Consider the following 25,264-nt stretch of genomic DNA (forward strand, 5'->3'; position numbering starts at 1 on the left):
GAGGGGGGGGGGGGGGGGGCAGAGAGGGGGGGGGAGAGAGGTGGGGAGGGGCAGAGGGGGGGTAGGGGGGGGGGGCAGAGAGGGATTTAATTGAATTGAGAGGGGGAGGATGGGAACGAAGGAGGAAGAAGGAACAGGGTCGTCAATATGGAGTCTTTCCCACATGGACAGCAGTAGCAGGTGTACCCTGTTACGTGAACTGAACTCTTGTTTTAAAAGGGTGAAACTATTCATTTTTAAATATTTTTTTCAAAAGAAACATTAAACATCTAAAAGTAAATTCATAGAGTAAAAGCAGGTGAGCTGGTTCTACTTTTTTTTTGGCCATTTCCTGGTGTTTTGTGGTGGAAAACTGAGCGGGTCGAGCATAACAAGTCAACTCTGTTACTCATGGATAGACAGGCTAGAAATGAAGCATGCATTCAATTGCCACTTCCTGTCACGCACAACATGATTTCATTCCCCCTGTCACAATGGGATTTATGGCTGATTTAAGAAAAAGTCATCAACCCTGTTACTTTCTTTGGCACTTAAAGGGGCAGTGCAGTCAAAAACATGATTTCCCAGTGTTTTATATACATTTCCACACTATGCGGTTGGAATAATACTGTGAAATTGTGAAAATGGTGATAAGAATGTTTAGTATAAGAGCTGTTTGAAATGACCGCCTGAAATTTCCACTTGTTTGCATGGGTACGCTTTTTGGATAAGTTAATAGACCAATAACAAAGAGAGTTTGCCCTCCTCTCTGCCAATAACAGCTAGTTTTCAGGTTACACATCCCTCCAATTAGGTCCCTCACTTAGACTACTCCCAGACAGTCCTAGCTAAACTCTTGCTTGAGAAATTGCTTTTTGCTAATAATCCATGGTCGAATTGCTGCAAAGAAACCACTACTAAAGGACACCAATGAGAAGAAGAGACTTGCTTGGGCCAAGAAACATGGGCAATGGACATTAGACCGTTGGACATTTGTCCTTTGGTCTGGAGTCCAAATTGGAGATTTTTGGTTCCAACCGCTGTGGCTTTTTGAGACACGGTGTGGGTGAACAGATGATCTCTGCATGTATATTTCCCACCGTAAAGCATGGAGGAGGAGGTGTTATGGTGTGGGGGTGCTTTACTAGTGACACTGTCTGTGATTTATTTAGAATTCAAGACACACTTAACCAGCATGGCTACCACAGCATTCTGCAGCGATACGCCATCCCATCTGATTTCGGCTTATTGGGACTATAATTTGTTATTCAACAGGACAATGCCCCAACACACCTCCAGGCTGTGTAAGCGCTATTTTACCAAGAAGAAGAGTGATGGAGTGCTGCATCAGATGACCTGGCCTCCACAATCCCCCAATCTCAACCCAATTGAGATGGTTTGGAATGAATCGGACGACAGAGTGAAGGAAAAGCAGCCAACAAGTGCTCAGCATATGTGTGAACTCCTTCAAGACTGTTGGAAAAATATTCCAGGTGAAGCTGGTTGAGAGAATGCCAAGAGTGTGCAAAGCTGTCATCAAGGCAGAGGGTGGCTATTTGAATGATCTCAAATATAAAATATATTTGGACTTGTTTAACACTTTATTGGTTACTACATGATTGCATATGTGTTACTTCATAGTTTTGAGGTCTTCACTATTATTCTACAATGTAGAAAATAGTAAAAATAAAGAAAAACCCCTGAATGAGTATGTGTGTCCAAGCTTTTGACTGGTACTGTATATTTTAACAATTACATTTACTTTTGATTTTTAAGTAAATTTAAAACCAAATACTTTTAGACTTTGACTCAAGTAGTATTTTACTAGGTGACTTTCAATTTTACTTGAGTCATTTTCTATTAAAGTATCTTTACTTTTACTCAAGTATGACAAATGGGTACTTTCTCCACCACTGCCTTTAATAGGCACTTACTATAGTCATTTTTTTTATAAACCTCTTGAGATAGGAAAACATGTTTTTTGAACATGTGCTCTTTATGACAGAATGTTAAAATGAGCTGAAATCAAATGTTTGTATTTACCAAGTTACGCTTCTCAAAAGGGCACTGAATTGGCGGAATGACCCAGCACACCTGTCAATGTCTGAGCCCCAGGCAGCTGGTTCACTCTTCTTCCTTCCCACAAGTCTGTTTTTCTAACAGTGTTTATTTGGCTTTATGGTCTTCACTTGAAGAAAACCTCTGAGAACCTTCCAGAGCCTGTTATTTTCATAAAATACTCAACGTTTTAGGACTGTGGATGCTTTACTACTATAATGTGTGTAGCAGGAGTTAGCCAATACAATCAATCAGGTTAGCATCTTTCGTCATGAATCTTGCCCTGGAGGCAGCTCTGCAGAGTGGTCACTAGCTAGCACAGCCACAAAGTCTGATTTTATACCTAACCCCAACCTTAACCCTAACCTTAACCACACTGCTAACCCTAATGCCTAACCCTAACCTTAAATTAAGACCAAAAAGTTAATTTAGACTTTGCAGCTGGTCCAAGGGGAAATTGCTCAGTTCTGCCTCCAGGACAAGTCTTATGACATTAAACACACCCTGCTACGATCTATCCACTGATTCGCTATCCACTACTGTAATGTCATTTGGTAAAGATTTCCCATGCTGCTTCTGTCCCTTTATCAGGCCAATTCTCCTGCCAAATTAAAGCGTTTAAGAGATCAGAAAACCTGTTTTAGCTGTTTGTGTTGAAATCTGGGTGAGGCTGTCTGGATCACAACCTGCGTTGATATCAGGGTAGTGGCATACAGACTAAACATGCCTGAGAAACGTTAGTTCAGTTAGTTCAGTTAGTTCAGATAGTTCAGTTAGTTCAGATAGTTCAGATAGTTCAGTTAGTTCAGTTAGTTCAGTTAGTTCAGTTAGTTCAGTTAGTTCAGTTAGTTAAGTTAGTTCAGATAGTTCAGTTAGTTCAGTTAGTTCAGTTAGTTCAGATAGTTCAGATAGTTCAGTTAGTTCAGTTAGTTCAGTTAGTTCAGTTAGTTCAGATAGTTCAGTTAGTTCAGTTAGTTCAGTTAGTTCAGATAGTTCAGTTAGTTCAGTTAGTTCAGTTAGTTCAGTTAGTTCAGTTAGTTCACCACCCGACTGCCCCAAGTGACACCTCAGGGACTGATTACCATGTGAGGGTGTGTGTGTGTGTGTGTGTGTGTGTGTGTGTGTGTGTGTGTGTGTTGTGAAATGTGTCAATTACCTGTCTTGGGGTTGATGGTGAAATACATCCGCTGTGACTCCAACAGCTGGAAGGTGAGTTTCCCCTCCGAGGAGCTGTCCACATCAGTAGCAGTGACCTGAAGCACTGACTTGTCATTAGGCATGTTTTCCAGGACGGAGCCGAAGTAGACCGGCTGGGACAGCTGGGGAGGGTTATCGTTGATGTCCAGGACTTCCAGAAATACGTCTGTCCAGGTCACCAGAGGGATGGTGCCCAGGTCTTTGGCATAGACCGACAGCCAGTAGTGTGGGACGGCCTCGCGGTCCAACGTCTCAGCCGTGCGGATCACCCCTGCAAAACAGAAGGAGAAATCGTTTATAATGTCATCCATCTTGTATTTGCATTTTTTTGCTGACAGGTGTGGTGATGAACAACTTTGTTAAATCATCTAGGTTTACCCAGAAGTTGTTATTTGGTTCAACTGGAGGATACGCTATCAAATGTAAACGATTATAAGTAGGAGTAATATTCTGAAAGCGAGGCCTGGTGCATCAGTGCAGGGTTTCAGCACTACAATGACAGAGCATTTTTCCAACAGGATTGACGCATGCTAATGGAATGTGATACTTTGTGAGGTCACAGGCTATCAGCTGTAAAGTGTCCATTATGTAGGAACATAGACAGGTCCCAAGAAGCCTCAGATTATTTTAACATTGCACATCCCATTTTCCATTTTTCAACACACCATTTTTACCACAGTCTTTATCAACTGTCATTCCTCTTCTCATCTACTGTAACAGCAATATATTCATGCTAAAGAAAATTGTATCAAATAGTGAAGTTTCTACTATTATCACACACACACACACACATATTTACCTGTTTCCTCATCGATCATGAAAACTCCCAGGCCAGATCCATCGTGGATGTGGTACCTGACGACTCCGTCTCTCCCCAGATCCCTGTCTGCTGCTGTCAGCGTCAACACTGAGGTTCCCACATGTGCGTCCTCCATCACCGAGGCCTCATAGACAAACATGGAGAAGACTGGCCTATTCAGGTTCTCATTCACATCCAGGACCTCCACCTCGATGAAGCAGGAGGAGGACAGTGACCGAGGAAGGCCATGGTCAACCGCTCGAACCGTCAGGTTGTAAGACTGTCTCCTCTCGAAGTCCAGTTCCTTCTCAAGGGTTAGAGATCCCGTCGACGCGTCCAGAAAAAAGGCCCCGTTCTCACTGTTCTTCAGGTTGTAGCTGATCTGTCCACCGCTGCCCAGGTCTAAGTCGTAGCTCTCGACCCACAGTAGCACCGTCCCCAAGGGAACGTCCTCAGGGACTTTGATGTTGTAGATCTTGGGGACGAACTTGGGAGGATTGTCGTTGATGTCCTCCAACACGACCACAAGATCGGTCATGGAGAAGAGCTGTGGGTCTGTTTTAGACTGATCTATAGCCTCTATCTTCAGGTCATGTCTGGGAAAGGACTCTCTGTCTAAACGACCAGACACCTTCACTTCTCCAGTGAGTTCATTGATCTTGAAAAGACTGGTTAGAGTTAGCATCGAATATAAGATGTTTCCATTGCCCTCAGAGTCTAAATCTGTTGCGTGCACTTGGAATATCCTCGTGTCAACCTCTGTGTTCTCTGGGATGTGCACGACATACCTGGATTGGTCGAATACTGGTCGGTTGTCGTTAACATCCAATAGATTCACGGCGAGAAATTTCCATGCTGAGGTTTGTGGGCTTCCTAAGTCATAGACAGTTACATTCAAAATGTAGAACTCTTTGGTTTCTCGGTCTAAAGGACACACAAGCTGAAGCTCCCCAGAGAAAATACCAATGGAGAAACACCCGTCTTCATTTCCACTTGAGATGGCGTACACAAGCTTGCTGTTGAATCCGGTGTCGTTATCCGTAGCCTTGAAGTGAAGGATAGTTGAATTCAAAGGGAAGTCCTCTCTGATGTCAATAGTACTTGGGATGCCAGAGTTGAACTTAGGAGAGTGGCGGTTGATGATATAAACGTCCGAGAAAGATTCCTCATCCTGGATAGTCAACACTGGCTTTATGGATTCTATCAGTTTGTCTGTAAGCTGTTTGAAAATCCCAGTCTCCTGACAACTGACGGTGGCTTCAGTGCCCTGTTTGACAACAGTAACAGTAACAACAGAGGGATCAGAGGTATGTTTACCATCTGTTGCTGTGATTCTGAGTCTGAACGAAGGTAATTCAGTCTTTATCGAAGCTGTGGGTATCTGTTTGATCAGTTTAATGACTCCTGATGCAGCGTCGATGTCAAACAGTTTTTGGTCATTCCCTGACTCGATCACATATCTGAGCTGTTGTAGTTCGTCCAGGTCAACAGCAGACAGCCCTGCAATTGGCTCTCTCACCGCTAAATCTACAGGTATGGTGGCGTTGCATCCCACCTGCTCAAACAGAGGGGCGTTATCGTTGACGTTGCTCATGGTGATCGTCACAGCGCACTCAGAAACATGACTGAAGGGACTGCCGCTGTCCGAAGCCCACACTCTGAGATGATACCACCTCTTCATCAACTCGTAGTCCAGATCCTCAGATGTAGAGATCACTCCACTGATTGGGTCTATTGTGAATGGGGAAGTAGCTGAGTTGACTATGGCATAGGTCACGAAACCATTTCGGCCCCTGTCCTCGTCTATTGCAGAGACTGTTAGAACGCTGCTGCCGATAGGTGCATTCTCTGGTAGTGTGGCTTGGTATGAGGGTTTGGTGAATTTGGGGGCGTTGTCATTTTCGTCAGTTATCTCAACGACTATGTGAGTCTCGGCTTCGCCGTGATTCGCTAACACATCAAATTCATAACGAGACTTTTTCTCAAAGTCAAAAGTCTCAGAGGTAACGATTATGCCTGTTTTGGGGTTCATCTTAAATTTGGGGCTATCAGAGTTACTTTTAATGTGGTATGTAACATTCAGATGTGCTGGACTCACACTAACTCTGACCACATGTGTTGTTGGTGGTGAAAACTCACTTAGTGTGATAATGTACGTGTCTTCCAGAAAGCTAAACGGGATTTGTTTATAGGGAGGGATGTGGATTTCTGAAACTGGAGAAACTAAAGGTGGACCGCTCTTGTCTTTAGCTTGAAGGGAGAGGTTAAATCCAGATGGGCTCTGTGACCAGTTTATCCTCTTGGTGGAGACCACTTGGAAACCATCGCCTTGCAGGCTGGATGGGATAATCTCAAAATACCTCTGTGGATCCCCACCAACAATACTAACGGACTCAACTGGCTTTACACCCGACTCTACATGGACATCGATAGTTATCTTCTCGTCTTCGTCCTTCTGAGCTAGGACAACCGGGAGAGGTTTGACGATGGGGGCGGTCGAGGAGACCTTTTCTATGGTCACTGTAACCCTGGCCACATTGCCAAACTTCTGAACACCAGATATCTTCTTGGTCCTGTCCTCAGCTAATACAGTGAGATCGTACGTGTCCGCTCGGCTGTGGTTCAGTCTCTTGACGAGGCTGATGGCGCCTGTGAAAGGATCAACGGCGAACGGATGGGCTCTACTCGTGAAGGAGTAATAGAACTCAGCGTTGCCGCCAATATCCGCGTCCGTCGCACTGACCCTGACCACACTGAACTTCAACGGTGCGTCTTCCCCGATGACCACGTTGTACGAGGCTGGGTAGAAGAGCGGTTTCAGATCGTTGGTGTCAAGCACCTGAATCGATACTTTGGTCCTGGCCTGGAAGTCGTAAGTGATTTCAGTGGCTTCAATGGTGAGAGTATAACTATCTCTTACTTCCCTGTTTAGCGATGCAGAATTACTGCTTCGTGTTTTGATTCGCAGAATGCAGAAATCCCCTACTCTGACTTCCTCCACTTTGAATAGGCTGCCGTCGTCTCCAGAGACGAGTTTGAACTTGATGTCCCAGAAAGGATCGGTTACTACGATACCCATCTTGATGGGACTGTCCACAGCAGTCCTGGGGGCTGAGTTCTCATTAATGGTGGCATTGTAGAGATGATAGGTGAACCTCATGGGAGAGCTGTCCTTTCCAAGCTCCTTTCCCAAGCTCCATTTAGTCGGTATTTTGTGGTACTCGTTACTTGCTACTAGGTTTAGTAAGACTGCTACCACTAAGAGCAGTGTACTTGTGTCTGTTGAAACCATCTTCACTGTCATCACCAGGATCCTCAGCTCTGAGGGAGAGAGAGAGAGAGAGAGAGAGAGAGAGAGAGAGAGAGAGAGAGAGAGAGAGAGAGAGAGAGAGAGAGAGAGAGAGAGAGAGAGAGGGACAGTTACATTTTTGTTCACATGGCGGGGAAAAATATAATTTACATCTTCATTTTAGAGTTCAATACTGTACGAAACTCACGTACAAGTCCATACAAAATACAGCTCTTTGACCAGATTGTGAACATATCACTCATTTCCTTAGTGCCTGCTCCTGTCTGAGCAGTACAATGTGAGAGTAATGACCCAATGACACAACACCACGGTGAAAGCCTGCTGTGAGGTATTTGTCTCCTGTTCTAACATGCCTTGACCAAAGCAAAGCAACACATTGTTTGAAGACAAGAAACAGCCTCAGAGCAGCATTAGACAGGTGGTGCCTTTCCCCCATGTCAATACTCCTTTCTCTTGAGTGCAACAACTGATAATCAAATCATCATTATAAAGCCTTTGTCAGCATGTGTTAATAAAAAAATGATTTGTTGTGTGATGACAGGAATAAAACAGGATTTGGTGGTTTGTTACCTCCTTTCTCCAAACGTAAATACTGCGTCTGTGTTCTGAGCTGTCTTCTGTTCAGCGCAGGTTGTTCAGACATAATTTTTTAAAACTCCTAAATGTAAATGCATTTAAAGCTCAACAATTCATAAGACTGAACGGACAGTACGGAAACTTTTCTCTACTGCATAACAATAATTTATACATTTTGCCACTGGCAATGCACAAACAATACTTAAAAAAACATAAACAATATAATTATAGAGATAAACTCAAAATACAGTGGGGAAAAAAAGTATTTAGTCAGCCACCAATTGTGCAAGTTCTCCCACTTAAAAAGATGAGAGAGGCCTGTAATTTTCATCATAGGTACACGTCAACTATGACAGGCAAATTGAGAAAAAAAAATCCTGAAAATCACATTGTAGGATTTTTAATGAATTTATTTGCAAATTATGGTGGAAAATAAGTATTTGGTCACCTACAAACAAGCAAGATTTCTGGCTCTCACAGACCTTTAACTTCTTCTTTAAGAGGCTCCTCTGTCCTCCACTCGTTACCTGTATTAATGGCACCTGTTTGAACTTGTTATCAGTATAAAAGACACCTGTCCACAACCTCAAACAGTCACACTCCAAACTCCACTATGGCCAAGACCAAAGAGCTGTCAAAGGACACCAGAAACAAAATTGTAGACCTGCACCAGGCTGGGAAGACTGAATCTGCAATAGGTAAGCAGCTTGGTTTGAAGAAATCAACTGTGGGAGCAATTATTAGGAAATGGAAGACATACAAGACCACTGATAATCTCCCTCGATCTGGGGCTCCACGCAAGATCTCACCCCGTGGGGTCAAAATGATCACAAGAACGGTGAGCAAAAATCCCAGAACCACACGGGGGGACCTAGTGAATGACCTGCAGAGAGCTGGGACCAAAGTAATAAAGCCTACCATCTGTAACACACTACGCCGCCAGGGACTCAAATCCTGCAGTGCCAGACGTGTCCCCCTGCTTAAGCCAGTACATGTCCAGGCCCGTCTGAAGTTTGCTAGAGTGCATTTGGATGATCCAGTAGAGGATTGGGAGAATGTCATATGGTCAGATGAAACCAAAATATAACTTTTTGGTAAAAACTCAACTTGTCGTTTTTGGAGGACAAAGAATGCTGAGTTGCATCCAAATAACACCATACCTACTGTGAAGCATGGGGGTGGAAACATCATGCTTTGGGGCTGTTTTTCTGCAAAGGGACCAGGACGACTGATCCGTGTAAAGGAAAGAATGAATGGGGCCATGTATCGTGAGATTTTGAGTGAAAACCTCCTTCCATCAGCAAGGGCATTGAAGATGAAACGTGGCTGGGTCTTTCAGCATGACAATGATCCCAAACACACCGCCCGGGCAACGAAGGAGTGGCTTCGTAAGAAGCATTTCAAGGTCCTGGAGTGGCCTAGCCAGTCTCCAGATCTCAACCCCATAGAAAATCTTTGGAGGGAGTTGAAAGTCCGTGTTGCCCAGCGACAGCCCCAAAACATCATTGCTCTAGAGGAGATCTGCATGGAGGAATGGGCCAAAATACCAGCAACAGTGTGTGAAAACCTTGTGAAGACTTACAGAAAACGTTTGACCTGTGTCATTGCCAACAAAGGGTATATAACAAAATATTGAGAAACTTTTGTTATTGACCAAATACTTGCAAATAAATTCATAAAAATCCTACAATGTGATTTTCTGGATTTTTTTCCCTCATTTTGTCTGTCATAGTTGACGTGTACCTATGATGAAAATTACAGGCCTCTCTCATCTTTTTAAGTGGGAGAACTTGCACAATTGGTGGCTGACTAAATACTTGTTTTCCCCACTGTACCAACATGTGAGAAATACTGTACTATATTAATGTTTCAATGGAACCAACCAAAATCATACAATTTTTTTATACAAAATAAATGTCACCAAAATCAAGGTTTCATAATTATTGGCACTCCTCATTTAGTACTTAGTGCAACCACCTCTGGCAGGGATAACAGCATGGAATCTTTTCCTGTAATATTTGACAAGGTTAAGGAACACATTTGGAGGGATTTTGGACCATTCCTCTATGCAGATCCTTTCAAGATCCTTCACATATCTTGGGTTGGCGCTTATCAACTGCCCTCTTCAACTCAGCCCACAGATTTTCGATTGGATTGAGGTCCGGCGACTGAGATGGCCATGGCAGAACATTGATTTTGTAGTCACAGAACCATTTCTGTGTGGATCTTGAGGTATGTTTTGGGTCATTGTCTTGTTGGAAAGTCCACCTACGGCCAAGTCCCAGCCTTCTGGCAGAGGCAACCAGATTGTCAGCCAAAATTGCCTGATACTTGGTGGAATTCATTATGCCATCAATCTTAACCAGTGCCCCTGGACCTCTGGAATTAAAACAGCCCCAAAACATAACTGACCCACCACCATATTTCACCGTGGGTATGAGGTGCCTCTCTTTGTATGCATCTCTGTTTTGACGCCAAACATGCCGATGCTGTATCTGACCAAATCGTTCAATTTTGGTCTCATCTGACCAGAGCACCTTCTTCCAGTCATAATTTAAATGACGTTTGGCAAACTCCAAGCGCTTGCGTCTGTGTCTTGGGGTCAGAAAGGGCTTTCTTCTGGCAACCCTTCCAAAGAGCCTGTGGTTGTGGAGGTGGCGTCTGATGGTGCTTTTTGAAACCTGGTGACCCCAAGACACCACCAAGGCCTGCAATTCTTTCACAGTGATTCTTGGGGATTTTGTTGCTTCTCTCACCATCCTCCTCCCTATCCTGGGGGGGCAAAATGCATTTGCGTCCTCTACCTGAGAGGTTTCCAACTGTTCCATATCTTTTACATTTTTTAAATAATTGCCCTGACAGTGCTCAGTGGTATATTCAATCGTTTGTGGATCTTCTTGTAGCCATTACCAGATTTATGAAGGTCTACAATCATCTATCTCTTTTGAACTGCCAGTTCTTTTGTTTTCTTCATGGTGTTGGATGACAAAGGGATATTGCATGCGTGTTACCTCATTTTTATACCCTGGTGAAACAGGAGGTGATGTAATGGCTCAATATAGTTCCTTAAGACTTAGATAAACTTAAATAAGTGGAATTTAATTCCTGGTTTAAATTTGGTAGATGTTATTTACAATAATCTTTAAGGGTGCCATTAATTGTGAAACCTTGATTTGGAGGACATTGATTTTTAATTAAATCAATAAATGATTTTGGTGGGTTCCATTGGAACATTAATATAGTACAGTATTTCTCACATGTTGGTATTTTGAGTTTATCTCTATAATTATATTGTTTATGTTTTTTTAAAGTATTGTTTGTGCATTGCCAGTCAGGGGTGCCAGTCATTTTGGAGCCCACTGTACATGAAATACTTGTGACTCTGTTACTGTAGCAACAAACAAATGACTGTTTAGTGTGTCAACAGTAGTACAAAGTGATTGATTGTTTTTATCCATAGAATCATACTAGCTTTACAGACGATTATAAATGATGATTTCACTAATCCAATGTGTTTATACGAGTGATCCCTTCAGCCATCTCTCATAACAACTGCTAAAGACTGAGATTCAGACTGGTGCTTGAGTGTCCAGTGGGGTGGTGCCAGCCAGAGTCCGGTAGGTGTGTTTCACCTCGACTAGGCGACGTCATAATGTAATATACCGTTTAGCAGACACACTTATCCAAACTTACAGTCATACATGCATACATTTTACATGTGGGTGGTCCTGGAAATCCAACCCACTACCCTGGCGTTACAAAGCACCATGCTCTGCCAACTCACTACAATAGTGATGTAGTTTGGGGTCAGTGTTTGGCTTTAAACAGGGATTAAGTCCTGTCATGTTATCTCTTTAAATTTTACGCCATATCAATTTACATTCTTCAGATCATTCTACTTGAACCTAGTCCTTTACATGAACATGGGATGCGTCCCAAATGACACCCTATTCCCTATATAGTGCACTCTGGTCAAAAGTAGTGCACTATATATTTTTTTATTTTACCTTTATTTAACTAGGCAAGTCAGTTAAGAACAAATTCTTATTTACAATGACGGCCTACACCGGCCAAACCCGGACGACGCTGGGCCAATTGTGCGCCGCCCTATGGGACTCCCAATCACGGCCGGTTGTGATACAGCCTGGAATCGAACCAGGGGGTCTGTAGTGACGCCTCAAGCACTGAGATGCAGTGCCTTAGACCGCTGCGCCACTCGGGAGCCATTTGGGACGCAGTTCATGGACATGGCGCTAAACAATTTCATTTCCAGATGTTGGGGTTAAAAGGAAATGATTGTCTGGCTGGCAGTGCAGTGCTGCTGGTAAGGTAAGATCCTCAGGCAGTCAGTGATTACTGAGGTCTGTCTGCTGTCAGCGGTCGGATGTTCTCCTGTTCATGTTCCTGTGTGTCCCTGCATGTCCTCCTCCTGTGTGTGTGTGTGTGTGTGTGTGTGTGTGTGTGTGTGTGTGTGTGTGTGTGTGTGTCTGTGTGTGTCTGTGTGTGTGTGTCTGTGTGTGTGTGTCTGTGTGTGTGTGTCTGTGTGTGTGTGTCTGTGTGTGTCTGTGTGTGTGTGTGTCTGTGTGTGTGTGTCTGTGTGTGTGTCTGTGTGTGTGTCTGTGTGTGTGTGTCTGTGTGTGTGTGTGTGTGTGTGTGTCTGTGTGTGTCTGTGTGTGTGTGTCTGTGTGTGTGTCTGTGTGTGTGTGTGTCTGTGTGTCTGTGTGTGTCTGTGTGTGTGTGTGTGTGTGTGTGTGTGTGTGTGTGTGTGTGTGTGTGTGTGTGTGTGTGTGTGTGTATGTGTGTGTGTGTGTGTGTGTGTGTGTGTGTGTGTGTGTGTGTGTGTGTGTGTGCGCGTGTGTGTCTGTCTGTGTGTGTGTGTGTGTGTGTGTGTGTGTTCCTGCCTGTCCTCCTCCTCCTCATTCTAACCCCCACAGTCACGACCTGTATGTACACGCTCAGCCATGCTGCTCAGAACAGATCACATTTCAACATCACCCCCATGCTATTGTACCTGTAAAGGTATTTATTTGGGGAAAAGTTGGCTGTGTTTTTGAGTGATGATTTTTAACAGCTCATTGATATCTCTCTCTCTCTCTCTCTCTATGTCTCTGTCTCTGTCTCTCACCCCCCCCCCCCCCCCCCCGTCTCTCACTCCCCCCTCTCTCTCTCTGTCTCTCACTCCTCCCCCCTCTCTCTGTCTCTCGCTCCCCCCCCTCTCTGTCTCTGTCTCTCACTCCCCCCCCCCTCTCTCTCTTCCTCTGTCTTACTATTTATTTCTGTGAAATTTTATATTGCCTTACAAACTCTATTCAATCCGTATCGTGGAAGTTCAGCGCTAAAGCCCAATTGAAGTTTAAAGGCAATATTCCCGCGTTGGCGGAGATTGCATTCACGGTAAACACTGCATACAGTATGTCGGCTCAATCGGAAATGAGTGTAATTTTTTATTTTCTTCCAATTGGTAGTTACAGTCTTGTCCCATCGCTGCAACTCCCCTACGGACTCGGGAGAGGCGAAGGTCAAGAGCCATGCGACCTCCAAAACACGACCCTGCCAAGCCGCACTGCTTCTTAACATACTGCTCGCTTAACCCGGAAGCCAGCCGCACCAATGAGTCGGAGGAAACACCGTCCAGCTGGCGATCGAAGTCAGCTTGCAGGCGCCCGGACAGCCACTAAGAGTTGCTAGAGCATGATGGGAGAAGGACATCCCGGCCAGCCAAACCCTCCCCTAACCCGGACGACGCTGGGCCAATTGTGCGCCGCCTCATGGGTCTCCCGGTCACGGCCGGCTGGGATCGAACCAGGGGCTGTAGTAACACCTCAAGCACTGTGATGCAGTGCCTTAGACCGGGAGGCCAACCTTAGAATTTTTTTTGGGCAATCTGTAACACAATCATTACCGTAAGGCCTTTTACAATCATCATCGTCAGGCCTTTTACAATCATTATCGTAAGGCCTTTTACAATCATTATCATAAGGCCTTTTACAATCTACAATGTAGAAAATAGTAAAAAATGAAGAAAAACCTTGTGATGAGTAAGTGTGTCCAAACTTTTGACTGGTACTGCACCTGCACTTTTCTGTGGAAATTCCCAGTGTGCATTTATGTAAATACCTCTTTGGAAGCTTTGTACTGTTTCTGCCTGGCAACCAGGTTACTTTGAAACTACATTGTGGCAATTATGAATCCCTTATCCTACTAAATCTTTTCTCAAGTATAACACTTCATGTGAAGTGTTGTTGATGATGGTTATTCTAGAACACATTAAAGCACAGCTCGCAGTATAATGTATTTCATTATTCAGTATATTGGCTCAACTTTATCACATGGGGGAGCGGCCAAATGTTCAATCCCAACCTATTTGTTGAGTTACACAGTACTTCAGCAGCAGTAGACCTACGATGTTAAGTTATTCCATAGACCACTGCCCTGAGCAATGACCCTGTCTGGACCAGTGAGTTACCCCCACACCCAGTAACTCTGAACATCAGCCGTTGGTTACCTCTACCACCCAGTAACTCTGAACATCAGCCGTTGGTTACCTCTACCACCCAGTAACTCTGGACATCAGCCATTAGCTACCTCCCCACACCCAGTGCCACAGGCAGACCAATTAACTAAATTACTGGGAGTGGAAAGTAATGTATGGCCAGGTCAAATGTCTTCATTCTAATGTACTGGACAAGCCTGGCTTACGGCACCATCCATCTATAGCACACACACACACACACACACACACACACACACACACACACACACACACACACACACACACACACACACACACACACACACACACACACACAGCTACACACACCTATCTATTGGTAAACCACTCCTTAGAGTAACATCACTGTGCAGTCTCAGGTTATTCCAGGTTCAGGAATGTGATGGATCAACAGGGTCTCATCAACTCCTACATTCTCAGGGCACCCAAAAAGCACTCATTTGTTTCAGGCATGCAGGAATATGAAGTGAGGAAAAACTTTATGGCCAACGGGAAGACAGGGAAGTCTCCGTGATGGAAATGGATGAGTGGCCTTCCAGGAGGTTATCTGATGGTCTGTCATAGGTAATAAAGTTGAAAGTTCAGACCATCAGTTTTTCACAGGTGGTAAGTTGGTAGAGCATGGCATTTGCAACACCAGGGTTGTGGGTTCGATTCCCACGTGGGACCAGTATGACAAAGTTTTAGAAAAATGATGCACTCACTACTGTAAGTCGCTCTGGATAAGCATGATGTAAAATGCTAGAGTCAACACATCTCAGTGACAGAAGTCAAATGATCCTATTGGGGTCAAATGATGCCACTCTTGGAAAGCTGTTTTTGTCAGTAAACAGGGGTCAACTAGGGTAGACAGAAGGAGGGACAACTGAGCTATGATATGAACAAAACAACTTTATATCGAGAGTATTGGGGAAATAAAAACTAGGCATTTCCTCCACAAACAAGTGTAGCTCAAATCCCATGCATATTTCACAGCAATTACTTATCTCCCACGTAATGCATACATACAAAACTACAGAAAACTACTTATGGTGAGTAGATATAGTCCCAAATAGTGCACTATATGATAAATGCTCCCACATTGTAACACACCCTAAGCCATGCCCAGACAGGTCTAGAAGCTGTGTTTAGTCAATAAAACAAAACATGATGACACTTAGCACACAGGATTAACAGTACGTTTACAGTAAGTAACTAGGTAACACTTTTATCAATAAGCCTTTGTAACTGTTTATACATGTTTAGAAATGATTTTTAATGCGTTATATATTATTAAACATGATATGCGTGCTTATAATTTATAAGACTTTAAGATTTGTAAGACTAACTGCTTAGAAATGTTCATAAACTTCAGTAAATTGCACAGCTACCATCAGTCAACACTGACAGAATAGAACAGAAACTACCATCAGTCAACACTGACAGAATAGATAGAAACTTACCCAAGGTCCTCTGAGTTTAACCCCTTCTGAAACTTTTCTTCTTCTTCTTTTATGCTTTAGGGATTTTACAGATCCAGCAAAATGAGAGCGACAAGCACTGTTCTTCTTCCATAGTGTCTCTCATGGGAATCCCAAAAAAACAGACATGCAATATTGTAAACGCCGTCTGTGTCGGTAGCTAGCTAGCTAACTTTACTCACTCCATTCCACTCAGGAGCTTTGCAGTTGAGCACTACGAGTCTCCTAGATCCCTGAGGAACTCCATGGTCCCCTCCCACTTCTCACACACACACACACACACACACACACACACACGCACGCACGCACGCGCGCACACACACACACACACACACACACACACACACACACACACACACACACACACACACACACACACACACACACACACACACACACACACACACACACACACACACACACACACACACACACACACACACACACACACACACACACACACACACACACACACACACACACACACACACTTACACACAAGGGTGCCTGTGCACAGATTGTGGGGCTGGTTCTTTCATGTTAGCCTGCTGGGCTGGGGCTCAAGAAGAGCTCAGTGCTCTCAGGGCGTGTATTGAAACAATACTTTTTGGTGTGCCTGTCCTGTGTGGATAGTCTAACCGTCAGGTTTGGATAGTCTAACTCTCAGGTTTGGATAGTCTAACTCTCAGGTTTGGATAGTCTAACCGTCAGGTTTGGGAAATCAAATCCTGGCTTACTCTGGTCAGTTAATAGCCTAACCACCATCAAGCAACATTATGGACTAAACATTCAAATCCTGTTGCTGCAGGATCATTTTGCTGTAGTGTTGCTGTAGTGCTGCTGTAGTGCTGCTGTAGTGTTGCTGTAGTGTTGCTGTAGTGTTGCTGTAGTGCTGCTGTAGTGTTGCTATAGTGTTGCTGTAGTGGTGCTGTAGTGTTGCTGTAGTGCTGCTGTAGTGTTACTGTAGTGTTGCTGTAGTGTTGCTGTAGTGGTGCTGTAGTGTTGCTGTAGTGTTGCTGTAGTGGTGCTGTAGTGTTGCTGTAGTGTTGCTATAGTGATGCTGTAGTGGTGCTGTAGTGCTGCTGTAGTGCTGCTGTAGTGGTGCTGTAGTGCTGCTGTAGTGTTGCTGTAGTGTTGCTGTAGTGGTGCTGTAGTGGTGCTGTAGTGTTGCTGTAGTGTTGCTGTAGTGGTGCTGTAGTGTTGCTGTAGTGTTGCTATAGTGATGCTGTAGTGGTGCTGTAGTGCTGCTGTAGTGCTGCTGTAGTGTTGCTGTAGTGTTGCTGTAGTGGTGCTGTAGTGCTGCTGTAGTGTTGCTGTAGTGCTGCTGTAGTGTTGATGTAGTGTTGCTGTAGTGTTGCTGTAGTGGTGCTGTAGTGCTGCTGTAGTGTTGCTGTAGTGTTGCTGTAGTGGTGCTGTAGTGCTGCTGTAGTGTTGCTGTAGTGTTGCTGTAGTGGTGCTGTAGTGTTGCTATAGTGATGCTGTAGTGGTGCTGTAGTGCTGCTGTAGTGTTGCTATAGTGGTGCTGTAGTGCTGCTGTAGTGTTGCTGTAGTGTTGCTGTAGTGGTGCTGTAGTGGTGCTGTAGTGTTGCTGTAGTGTTGCTGTAGTGTTGCTGTAGTGGTGCTGTAGTGTTGCTATAGTGATGCTGTAGTGGTGCTGTAGTGCTGCTGTAGTGTTGCTGTAGGGTTGCTGTAGTGATGCTGTAGTGTTGCTGTAGTGTTGCTGTAGTGGTGCTGTAGTGCTGCTGTAGTGTTGCTGTAGTGTTGCTGTAGTGATGCTGTAGTGTTGCTGTAGTGTTGCTGTAGTGCTGCTGTAGTGGTGCTGTAGTGCTGCTGTAGTGCTGATGTAGTGTTGCTGTAGTGTTGCTGTAGTGATGCTGTAGTGGTGCTGTAGTGTTGCTGTAGTGCTGCTCTAGTGTTGCTGTAGTGCTGCTGTAGTGTTGCTGTAGTGCTGCTGTAGTGCTGCTGTAGTGGTGCTGTAGTGTTGCTGTAGTGTTGCTGTAGTGGTGCTGTAGTGCTGCTGTAGTGCTGCTGTAGTGCTGCTGTAGTGTTGCTATAGTGGTGCTGTAGTGTTGCTGTAGTGTTACTGTAGTGATGCTGTAGTGATGCTGTAGTGGTGCTGTAGTGCTGCTGTAGTGCTGCTGTAGTGCTGATGTAGTGCTGCTGTAGTGTTGCTGTAGTGTTGCTGTAGTGTTGCTGTAGTGTTGCTGTAGTGATGCTGTAGTGCTGCTGTAGTGCTGCTGTAGTGCTGATGTAGTGCTGCTGTAGTGTTGCTGTAGTGTTGCTGTAGTGTTGCTGTAGTGCTGTTGTAGTGGTGCTGTAGTGCTGCTGCAGTGTTGCTATAGTGTTGCTGTAGTGTTGCTGTAGTGTTGCTGTAGTGCTGCTGTAGTGCTGCTGTAGTGCTGCTGTAGTGTTGCTGTAGTGGTGCTGTAGTGGTGCTGTAGTGCTGCTGTAGTGGTGCTGTAGTGGTGCTGTAGTGTTGCTGTAGTGTTGCTGTAGTGTTGCTGTAGTGCTGCTGTAGTGTTGCTGTAGTGCTGCTGTAGTGCTGCTGTAGTGGTGCTGTAGTGCTGCTGTAGTGATGCTGTAGTGGTGCTGTAGTGTTGCTGTAGTGCTGCTGTAGTGTTGCTGTAGTGCTGCTGTAGTGTTGCTGTAGTGTTGCTGTAGTGCTGCTGTAGTGCTGCTGTAGTGGTGCTGTAGTGGTGCTGTAGAGTTGCTGTAGTGTTGCTGTAGTGGTGCTGTAGTGTTGCTGTAGTGTTACTATAGTGATGATGTAGTGGTGCTGTAGTGCTGCTGTAGTGTTGCTATAGTGTTGCTGTAGTGTTGCTGTAGTGGTGCTGTAGTGTTGCTGTAGTGTTGCTGTAGTGTTGCTGTAGTGCTGCTGTAGTGTTGCTGTAGTGCTGCTGTAGTGCTGCTGTAGTGGTGCTGTAGTGCTGCTGTAGTGATGCTGTAGTGGTGCTGTAGTGGTGCTGTAGTGGTGCTGTAGTGTTGCTGTAGTGCTGCTGTAGTGCTGCTGTAGTGTTGCTGTAGTGCTGCTGTAGTGGTGCTGTAGTGTTGCTGTAGTGGTGCTGTAGTGCTGCTGTAGTGGTGCTGTAGTGTTGCTGTAGTGGTGCTATAGTGCTGTTGTAGTGCTGCTGTAGTGCTGCTGTAGTGTTGCTATAGTGTTGCTGTAGTGGTGCTGTAGTGGTGCTGTAGTGTTGCTGTAGTGCTGCTGTAGTGCTGCTGTAGTGTTACTGTAGTGTTGCTGTAGTGTTGCTGTAGTGCTGCTGTAGTGTTGCTGTAGTGTTGCTGTAGTGGTGCTGTAGTGGTGCTGTAGTGGTGCTGTAGTGCTGCTGTAGTGTTGCTGTAGTGTTGCTGTAGTGGTGCTGTAGTGTTGCTATAGTGGTGCTATAGTGGTGCTGTAGTGTTGCTGTAGTGCTGCTGTAGTGGTGCTGTAGTGCTGCTGCAGTGTTGCTATAGTGCTGCTGTAGTGTTGCTGTAGTGCTGCTGTAGTGCTGCTGTAGTGTTGCTGTAGTGTTGCTGTAGTGCTGCTGTAGTGTTGCTGTAGTGTTGCTGTAGTGCTGCTGTAGTGTTGCTGTAGTGGTGCTATAGTGCTGTTGTAGTGCTGCTGTAGTGCTGCTGTAGTGTTGCTATAGTGTTGCTGTAGTGCTGCTGTAGTGCTGCTGTAGTGTTGCTGTAGTGCTGCTGTAGTGCTGCTGTAGTGGTGCTGTAGTGTTGCTATAGTGGTGCTGTAGTGTTGCTATAGTGTTGCTGTAGTGTTGCTGTAGTGCTGCTGTAGTGTTGCTGTAGTGCTGCTGTAGTGGTGCTGTAGTGCTGCTGTAGTGCTGCTGTAGTGTTGCTGTAGTGCTGCTGTAGTGTTGCTGTAGTGTTGCTGTAGTGGTGCTGTAGTGCTGCTGTAGTGCTGCTGTAGTGGTGCTGTAGTGCTGCTATAGTGCTGCTGTAGTGCTGCTATAGTGCTGCTGTAGTGTTGCTGTAGTCTTGCTGTAGTGCTGCTATAGTGCTGCTATAGTGCTGCTGTAGTGTTGCTGTAGTGGTGCTGTAGTGCTGCTGTAGTGCTGCTGTAGTGGTGCTGTAGTGCTGCTGTAGTGCTGCTGTAGTGCTGCTATAGTGCTGCTGTAGTGGTGCTGTAGTGCTGCTGTAGTGCTGCTGTAGTGCTGCTGTAGTGTTGCTATAGTGCTGCTATAGTGCTGCTGTAGTGTTGCTGTAGTGTTGCTATAGTGTTGCTGTAGTGTTGCTGTAGTGCTGCTGTAGTGCTGCTGTAGTGCTGCTGTAGTGTTGCTATAGTGCTGCTATAGTGCTGCTATAGTGTTGCTGTAGTGCTGCTGTAGTGTTGCTATAGTGTTGCTATACTGCTGCTATAGTGCTGCTATAGTGCTGCTATAGTGCTGCTATAGTGCTGCTGTAGTGGTGCTGTAGTGCTGCTATAGTGCTGCTGTAGTGTTGCTATAGTGCTGCTGTAGTGCTGCTATAGTGTTGCTATAGTGCTGCTATAGTGCTGCTATAGTGCTGCTATAGTGCTGCTATAGTGCTGCTGTAGTGTTGCTATAGTGTTGCTGTAGTGTTGCTATAGTGTTGCTATAGTGCTGCTATAGTGCTGCTATAGTGCTGCTATAGTGCTGCTATAGTGCTGCTATAGTGCTGCTGTAGTGGTGCTGTAGTGCTGCTATAGTGCTGCTGTAGTGTTGCTATAGTGCTGCTGTAGTGCTGCTATAGTGTTGCTGTAGTGCTGCTGTAGTGCTGCTGTAGTGCTGCTATAGTGTTGCTGTAGTGCTGCTGTAGTGCTGCTATAGTGCTGCTATAGTGTTGCTGTAGTGCTGCTATAGTGTTGCTGTAGTGCTGCTGTAGTGCTGCTGTAGTGCTGCTATAGTGCTGCTATAGTGCTGCTATAGTGCTGCTGTAGTGTTGCTGTAGTGCTGCTGTAGTGCTGCTGTAGTGTTGCTATAGTGCTGCTGTAGTGCTGCTATAGTGTTGCTGTAGTGTTGCTGTAGTGTTACTATAGTGATGCTGTAGTGTTGCTGTAGTGCTGCTGTAGTGTTGCTATAGTGCTGCTGTAGTGCTGCTATAGTGCTGCTGTAGTGTTGCTATAGTGCTGCTATAGTGCTGCTATAGTGCTGCTGTAGTGCTGCTATAGTGTTGCTATAGTGTTGCTGTAGTGTTGCTGTAGTGCTGCTGTAGTGTTGCTATAGTGTTGCTATAGTGTTGCTGTAGTGTTGCTGAAGTGCTGCTGTAGTGTTGCTATAGTGCTGCTATAGTGCTGCTGTAGTGCTGCTGTAGTGTTGCTGTAGTGTTGCTATAGTGCTGCTATAGTGCTGCTGTAGTTCTGCTGTAGTGATGCTGTAGTGTTGCTGTAGTGCTGCTGTAGTGTTGCTGTAGTGATGCTGTAGTGTTGCTGTAGTGATGCTGTAGTGATGCTGTAGTGCTGCTGTAGTGATGCTGTAGTGCTGCTATAGTGCTGCTGTAGTGATGCTGTAGTGATGCTGTAGTGATGCTGTAGTGATGCTGTAGTGCTGCTGTAGTGATGCTGTAGTGATGCTGTAGTGCTGCTGTAGTGATGCTGTAGTGATGCTGTAGTGCTGCTGTAGTGATGCTGTAGTGCTGCTGTAGTGATGCTGTAGTGTTGCTGTAGTGCTGCTGTAGTGATGCTGTAGTGTTGCTGTAGTGCTGCTGTAGTGCTGCTGTAGTGATGCTGTAGTGTTGCTGTAGTGTTGCTATAGTGTTGCTGTAGTGTTGCTGTAGTGTTGCTATAGTGTTGCTATAGTGCTGCTATAGTGTTGCTATAGTGTTGCTGTAGTGTTGCTGTAGTGTTTATTTTATTTTATTTTATTTCACCTTTATTTAACCAGGCAAACCAGTTGAGAACAAGTTCTCATTTACAACTGCGACCTGGCCAAGATAAAGCAAAGCAGTGCGATAAAAACAACAACACAGAGTTACATATGGGGTAAAACAAAACAAAAATAAAAAAAAATACAACAGAAATACAATTAATATACAGTGTGCAAATTTAGCAAGTTATGGAGGTAAGGCAATAAAATAGGCTATAGTGCAAAATAATTACAATTTAGTATTAACACTGGAATGATGTGCAAGAGATGATGTGCAAATAGAGATACTGGGGTACAGATGAGCAAAATAAATAACAATATAGGGATGAGGTAGTTGGGCGGGCTAATTTCAGATGGGCTGTGTACAGGTGCAGTGATCGGTAAGGTGCTCTGACAACTGATGCTTAAAGTTAGTGAGGGAGATAAGTGTCTCCAGCTTCAGAGATTTTTGCAATTTGTTCCAGTCATTGGCAGCAGAGAACTGGAAGGAATTGCGGCCAAAGGAGGTGTTGGCTTTGGGGATGACCAGTGAGATATACCCGCTGGAGCGCAGACTACGGGTGGGTGTTGCTATGGTGACCAATGAGCTAAGATAAGGCGGGGATTTGCCTAGCAGTGATTTATAGATGGCCTGGAGCCAGTGGGTTTGGCGACGAATATGTAGTGAGGACCAGCCAACAAGAGCGTACAGGTCACAGTGGTGGGTATTATATGGGGCTTTGGAGACAAAACGGATGGCACTGTGATAGACAACATCCAATTTGCTGAGTAGAGTGTTGGAGGCTATTTTGTAAATGACATCGCCGAAGTCAAGGATCGGTAGGATAGTCAGTTTTACGAGGGCATGTTTGGCAGCATGAGTGAAGGAGGCTTTGTTGCGAAATAGGAAACCGATTCTAGATTTAACTTTGGATTGGAGATTCTTAATGTGAGTCTGGAAGGAGAGTTTACAGTCTAACCAGACACCTAGATATTTGTAGTTGTCCACGTACTCTAGGTCAGACCCGTCTAGAGTAGTGATTCTAGTCGGGTGGGCGGGTGCAAGCAGCGTTCGGTTGAAGAGCATGCATTTTGTTTTACTAGTGTTTAAGAGCAGTTGGAGGCTACTGAAGGAGTGTTGTATGGAATTGAAGCTCGTTTGGAGGTTTGTTAACACAGTGTCCAATGAAGGGCCAGATGTATACAAAATGGTGTCGTCTGCGTAGAGGTGGATCTGAGAGTCACCAGCAGCAAGAGCGACATCATTGATATACACAGAGAAAAGAGTTGGCCCAAGAATTGAACCCTGTGGCACCCCCATAGAGACTGCCATAGGTCCAGACAACAGGCCCTCCGATTTGACACATTGAACTCTATCTGAGAAGTAGTTGGTGAACCAGGCGAGGCAGTCATTTGAGAAACCAAGGCTATTTAGTCTGCCAATAAGAATGCGGTGGTTGACAGAGTCGAAAGCCTTGGCCAGGTCAATGAAAACGGCTGCACAGTACTGTCTATTATCGATCGCGGTTATAATATCATTTAGGACCTTGAGCGTGGCTGAAGTGCACCCATGACCAGCTCGGAAACCGGATTGCATAGCGGAGAAGGTACGGTGGGATTCGAAATGGTTGGTGATCTGTTTGTTGACTTGGCTTTCAAAAACTTTTGAAAGGCAGGGCAGGATGGATATGGGTCTGTAACAGTTTGGATCTAGAGTGTCACCCCCTTTGAAGAGGGGGATGACCGCGGCAGCTTTCCAATCTCTGGGGATCTCAGACGTTACGAAAGAGAGGTTGAACAGGCTAGTAATAGGGGTTGCGACAATTTCGGCGGCTAGTTTTAGAAAGAAAGGGTCCAGATTGTCTAGTCCAGATGATTTGTAGGGGTCCAGATTTTGCAGCTCTTTTAGAACATCAGCTGTCTGGATTTGTGTGAAGGAGAAGCGGGGGGGGGCATGGGCAAGTTGCAGCGGAGGGTGCAGAGCTGGTGGCCGGGGTAGTGGTAGCCAGGTGGAAAGCATGGCCAGCCGTAGCAAAATGCTTGTTGAAATTCTCAATTATTGTAGATTTATCGGTGGTGATAGTGTTTCCTAGCCTCAGTGCAGTGGGCAGCTGGGAGGAAGTGCTCTTATTTTCCATGGACTTTACAGTGTCCCAAAACTTTTTGGAGTTAGTGCTACAGGATGCAAATTTGTGTTTGAAAAAGTTAGCCTTTGCTTTCCTAACTGCTTGTGTATATTGGTTCCTAACTTCCCTGAAAAGTTGCATATCACGGGGGCTATTTGATGCTAATGCAGTACGCCACAGGATGTTTTTGTGCTGGTCAAGGGCAGTCAAGTCTGAGGAGAACCAGGGGCTATATCTGTTCTTAGTTCTGTATTTTTTGAATGGGGCATGTCTATTTAAGATTGAGAGGAAATTACTTTTAAAGAACAACCAGGCATCCTCTACTGACGGAATGAGATCTATATCCATCCAGGATACCTGGGCCAGGTCAATTAGGAAGGCCTGCTCGCTGAAGTGTTTTTGGGAGCGTTTGACAGTGATGAGGGGTGGTCGTTTGACCGCGGACCCGTTACGGACGCAGGCAATAAGGCAGTGATCGCTGAGATCCTGGTTGAAGACAGCGGAGGTGTATTTAGAGGGTAAGTTAGTCAGGATGATATCTATGAGGGTACCCATGTTTACGGATTTAGGGTTGTACCTGGTAGGTTCGTTGATAATTTGCGTGAGGTTGAGGGCATCTAGCTTGGATTGTAGGATGGCTGGGGTATTAAGCATATCCCAATTTAGGTCACCAAGCAGTACGAACTCTGAGGATAGATGGGGGGCAATCAATTCACATATGGTGTCCAGGGCACAGCTGGGGGCTGAGGGGGGTCTGTAGCAAGCGGCAACAGTGAGAGATTTATTTCTGGAAAGGTGGATTTTTAGAAGTAAAAGCTCAATCACTATAGTGCTGCTGTAGTGCTGCTGTAGTGCTGCTGTAGTGCTGCTGTAGTGCTGCTGTAGTGCTGCTGTAGTGCTGCTGTAGTGCTGCTGTAGTGCTGCTGTAGTGCTGCTGTAGTGCTGTTGTAGTGTTGCTGTAGTGCTTCTGTAGTGTTGCTATAGTGCTGCTGTAGTGCTGCTATATTGCTGCTGTAGTGCTGCTGTAGTGTTGCTATAGTGATGCTGTAGTGCTGCTATAGTGCTGCTGTAGTGCTGCTGTAGTGTTGCTGTAGTGCTGCTGTAGTGTTGCTATAGTGCTGCTGTAGTGCTGCTATAGTGCTGTTGTAGTGCTGCTGTAGTGTTGCTGTAGTGCTGTTATAGTGCTGCTGTAGTGTTGCTATAGTGCTGCTGTAGTGCTGCTATAGTGCTGCTGTAGTGTTGCTGTAGTGCTGTTGTAGTGTTGCTATAGTGCTGCTGTAGTGTTGCTATAGTGCTGCTGTAGTGTTGCTGTAGTGCTGTTATAGTGCTGCTGTAGTGTTGCTATAGTGCTGCTGTAGTGCTGCTATAGTGCTGCTGTAGTGTTGCTGTAGTGCTGTTGTAGTGTTGCTATAGTGCTGCTGTAGTGTTGCTATAGTGTTGCTATAGTGCT

At 45.2% G+C, this 25,264-nt stretch overlaps 1 protein-coding gene across 1 annotated transcript in view; it reads right to left on the bottom strand.

The window, feature by feature from the left end:
- LOC311105189 (protocadherin Fat 2-like) overlaps positions 1–7,337 on the bottom strand; it is a gene marked incomplete at its 5' end in the record, with an annotated part of 66,973 nt that extends 59,636 nt beyond the window's left edge. The window contains 2 exons of the mRNA XM_084147245.1: positions 3,194–3,505; positions 4,034–7,337. Coding sequence (XP_084003371.1) covers positions 3,194–3,505; positions 4,034–7,337 — 3,616 coding nt within the window. The remainder of the gene's footprint in view (positions 1–3,193; positions 3,506–4,033) is intronic.
- Positions 7,338–25,264: the final 17,927 nt, after the last annotated feature.

This window comes from Coregonus lavaretus (genome assembly GCF_964263955.1).
Source record: "Coregonus lavaretus genome assembly, chromosome: 29".
NCBI classification, from domain to species: domain Eukaryota; kingdom Metazoa; phylum Chordata; class Actinopteri; order Salmoniformes; family Salmonidae; genus Coregonus; species Coregonus lavaretus.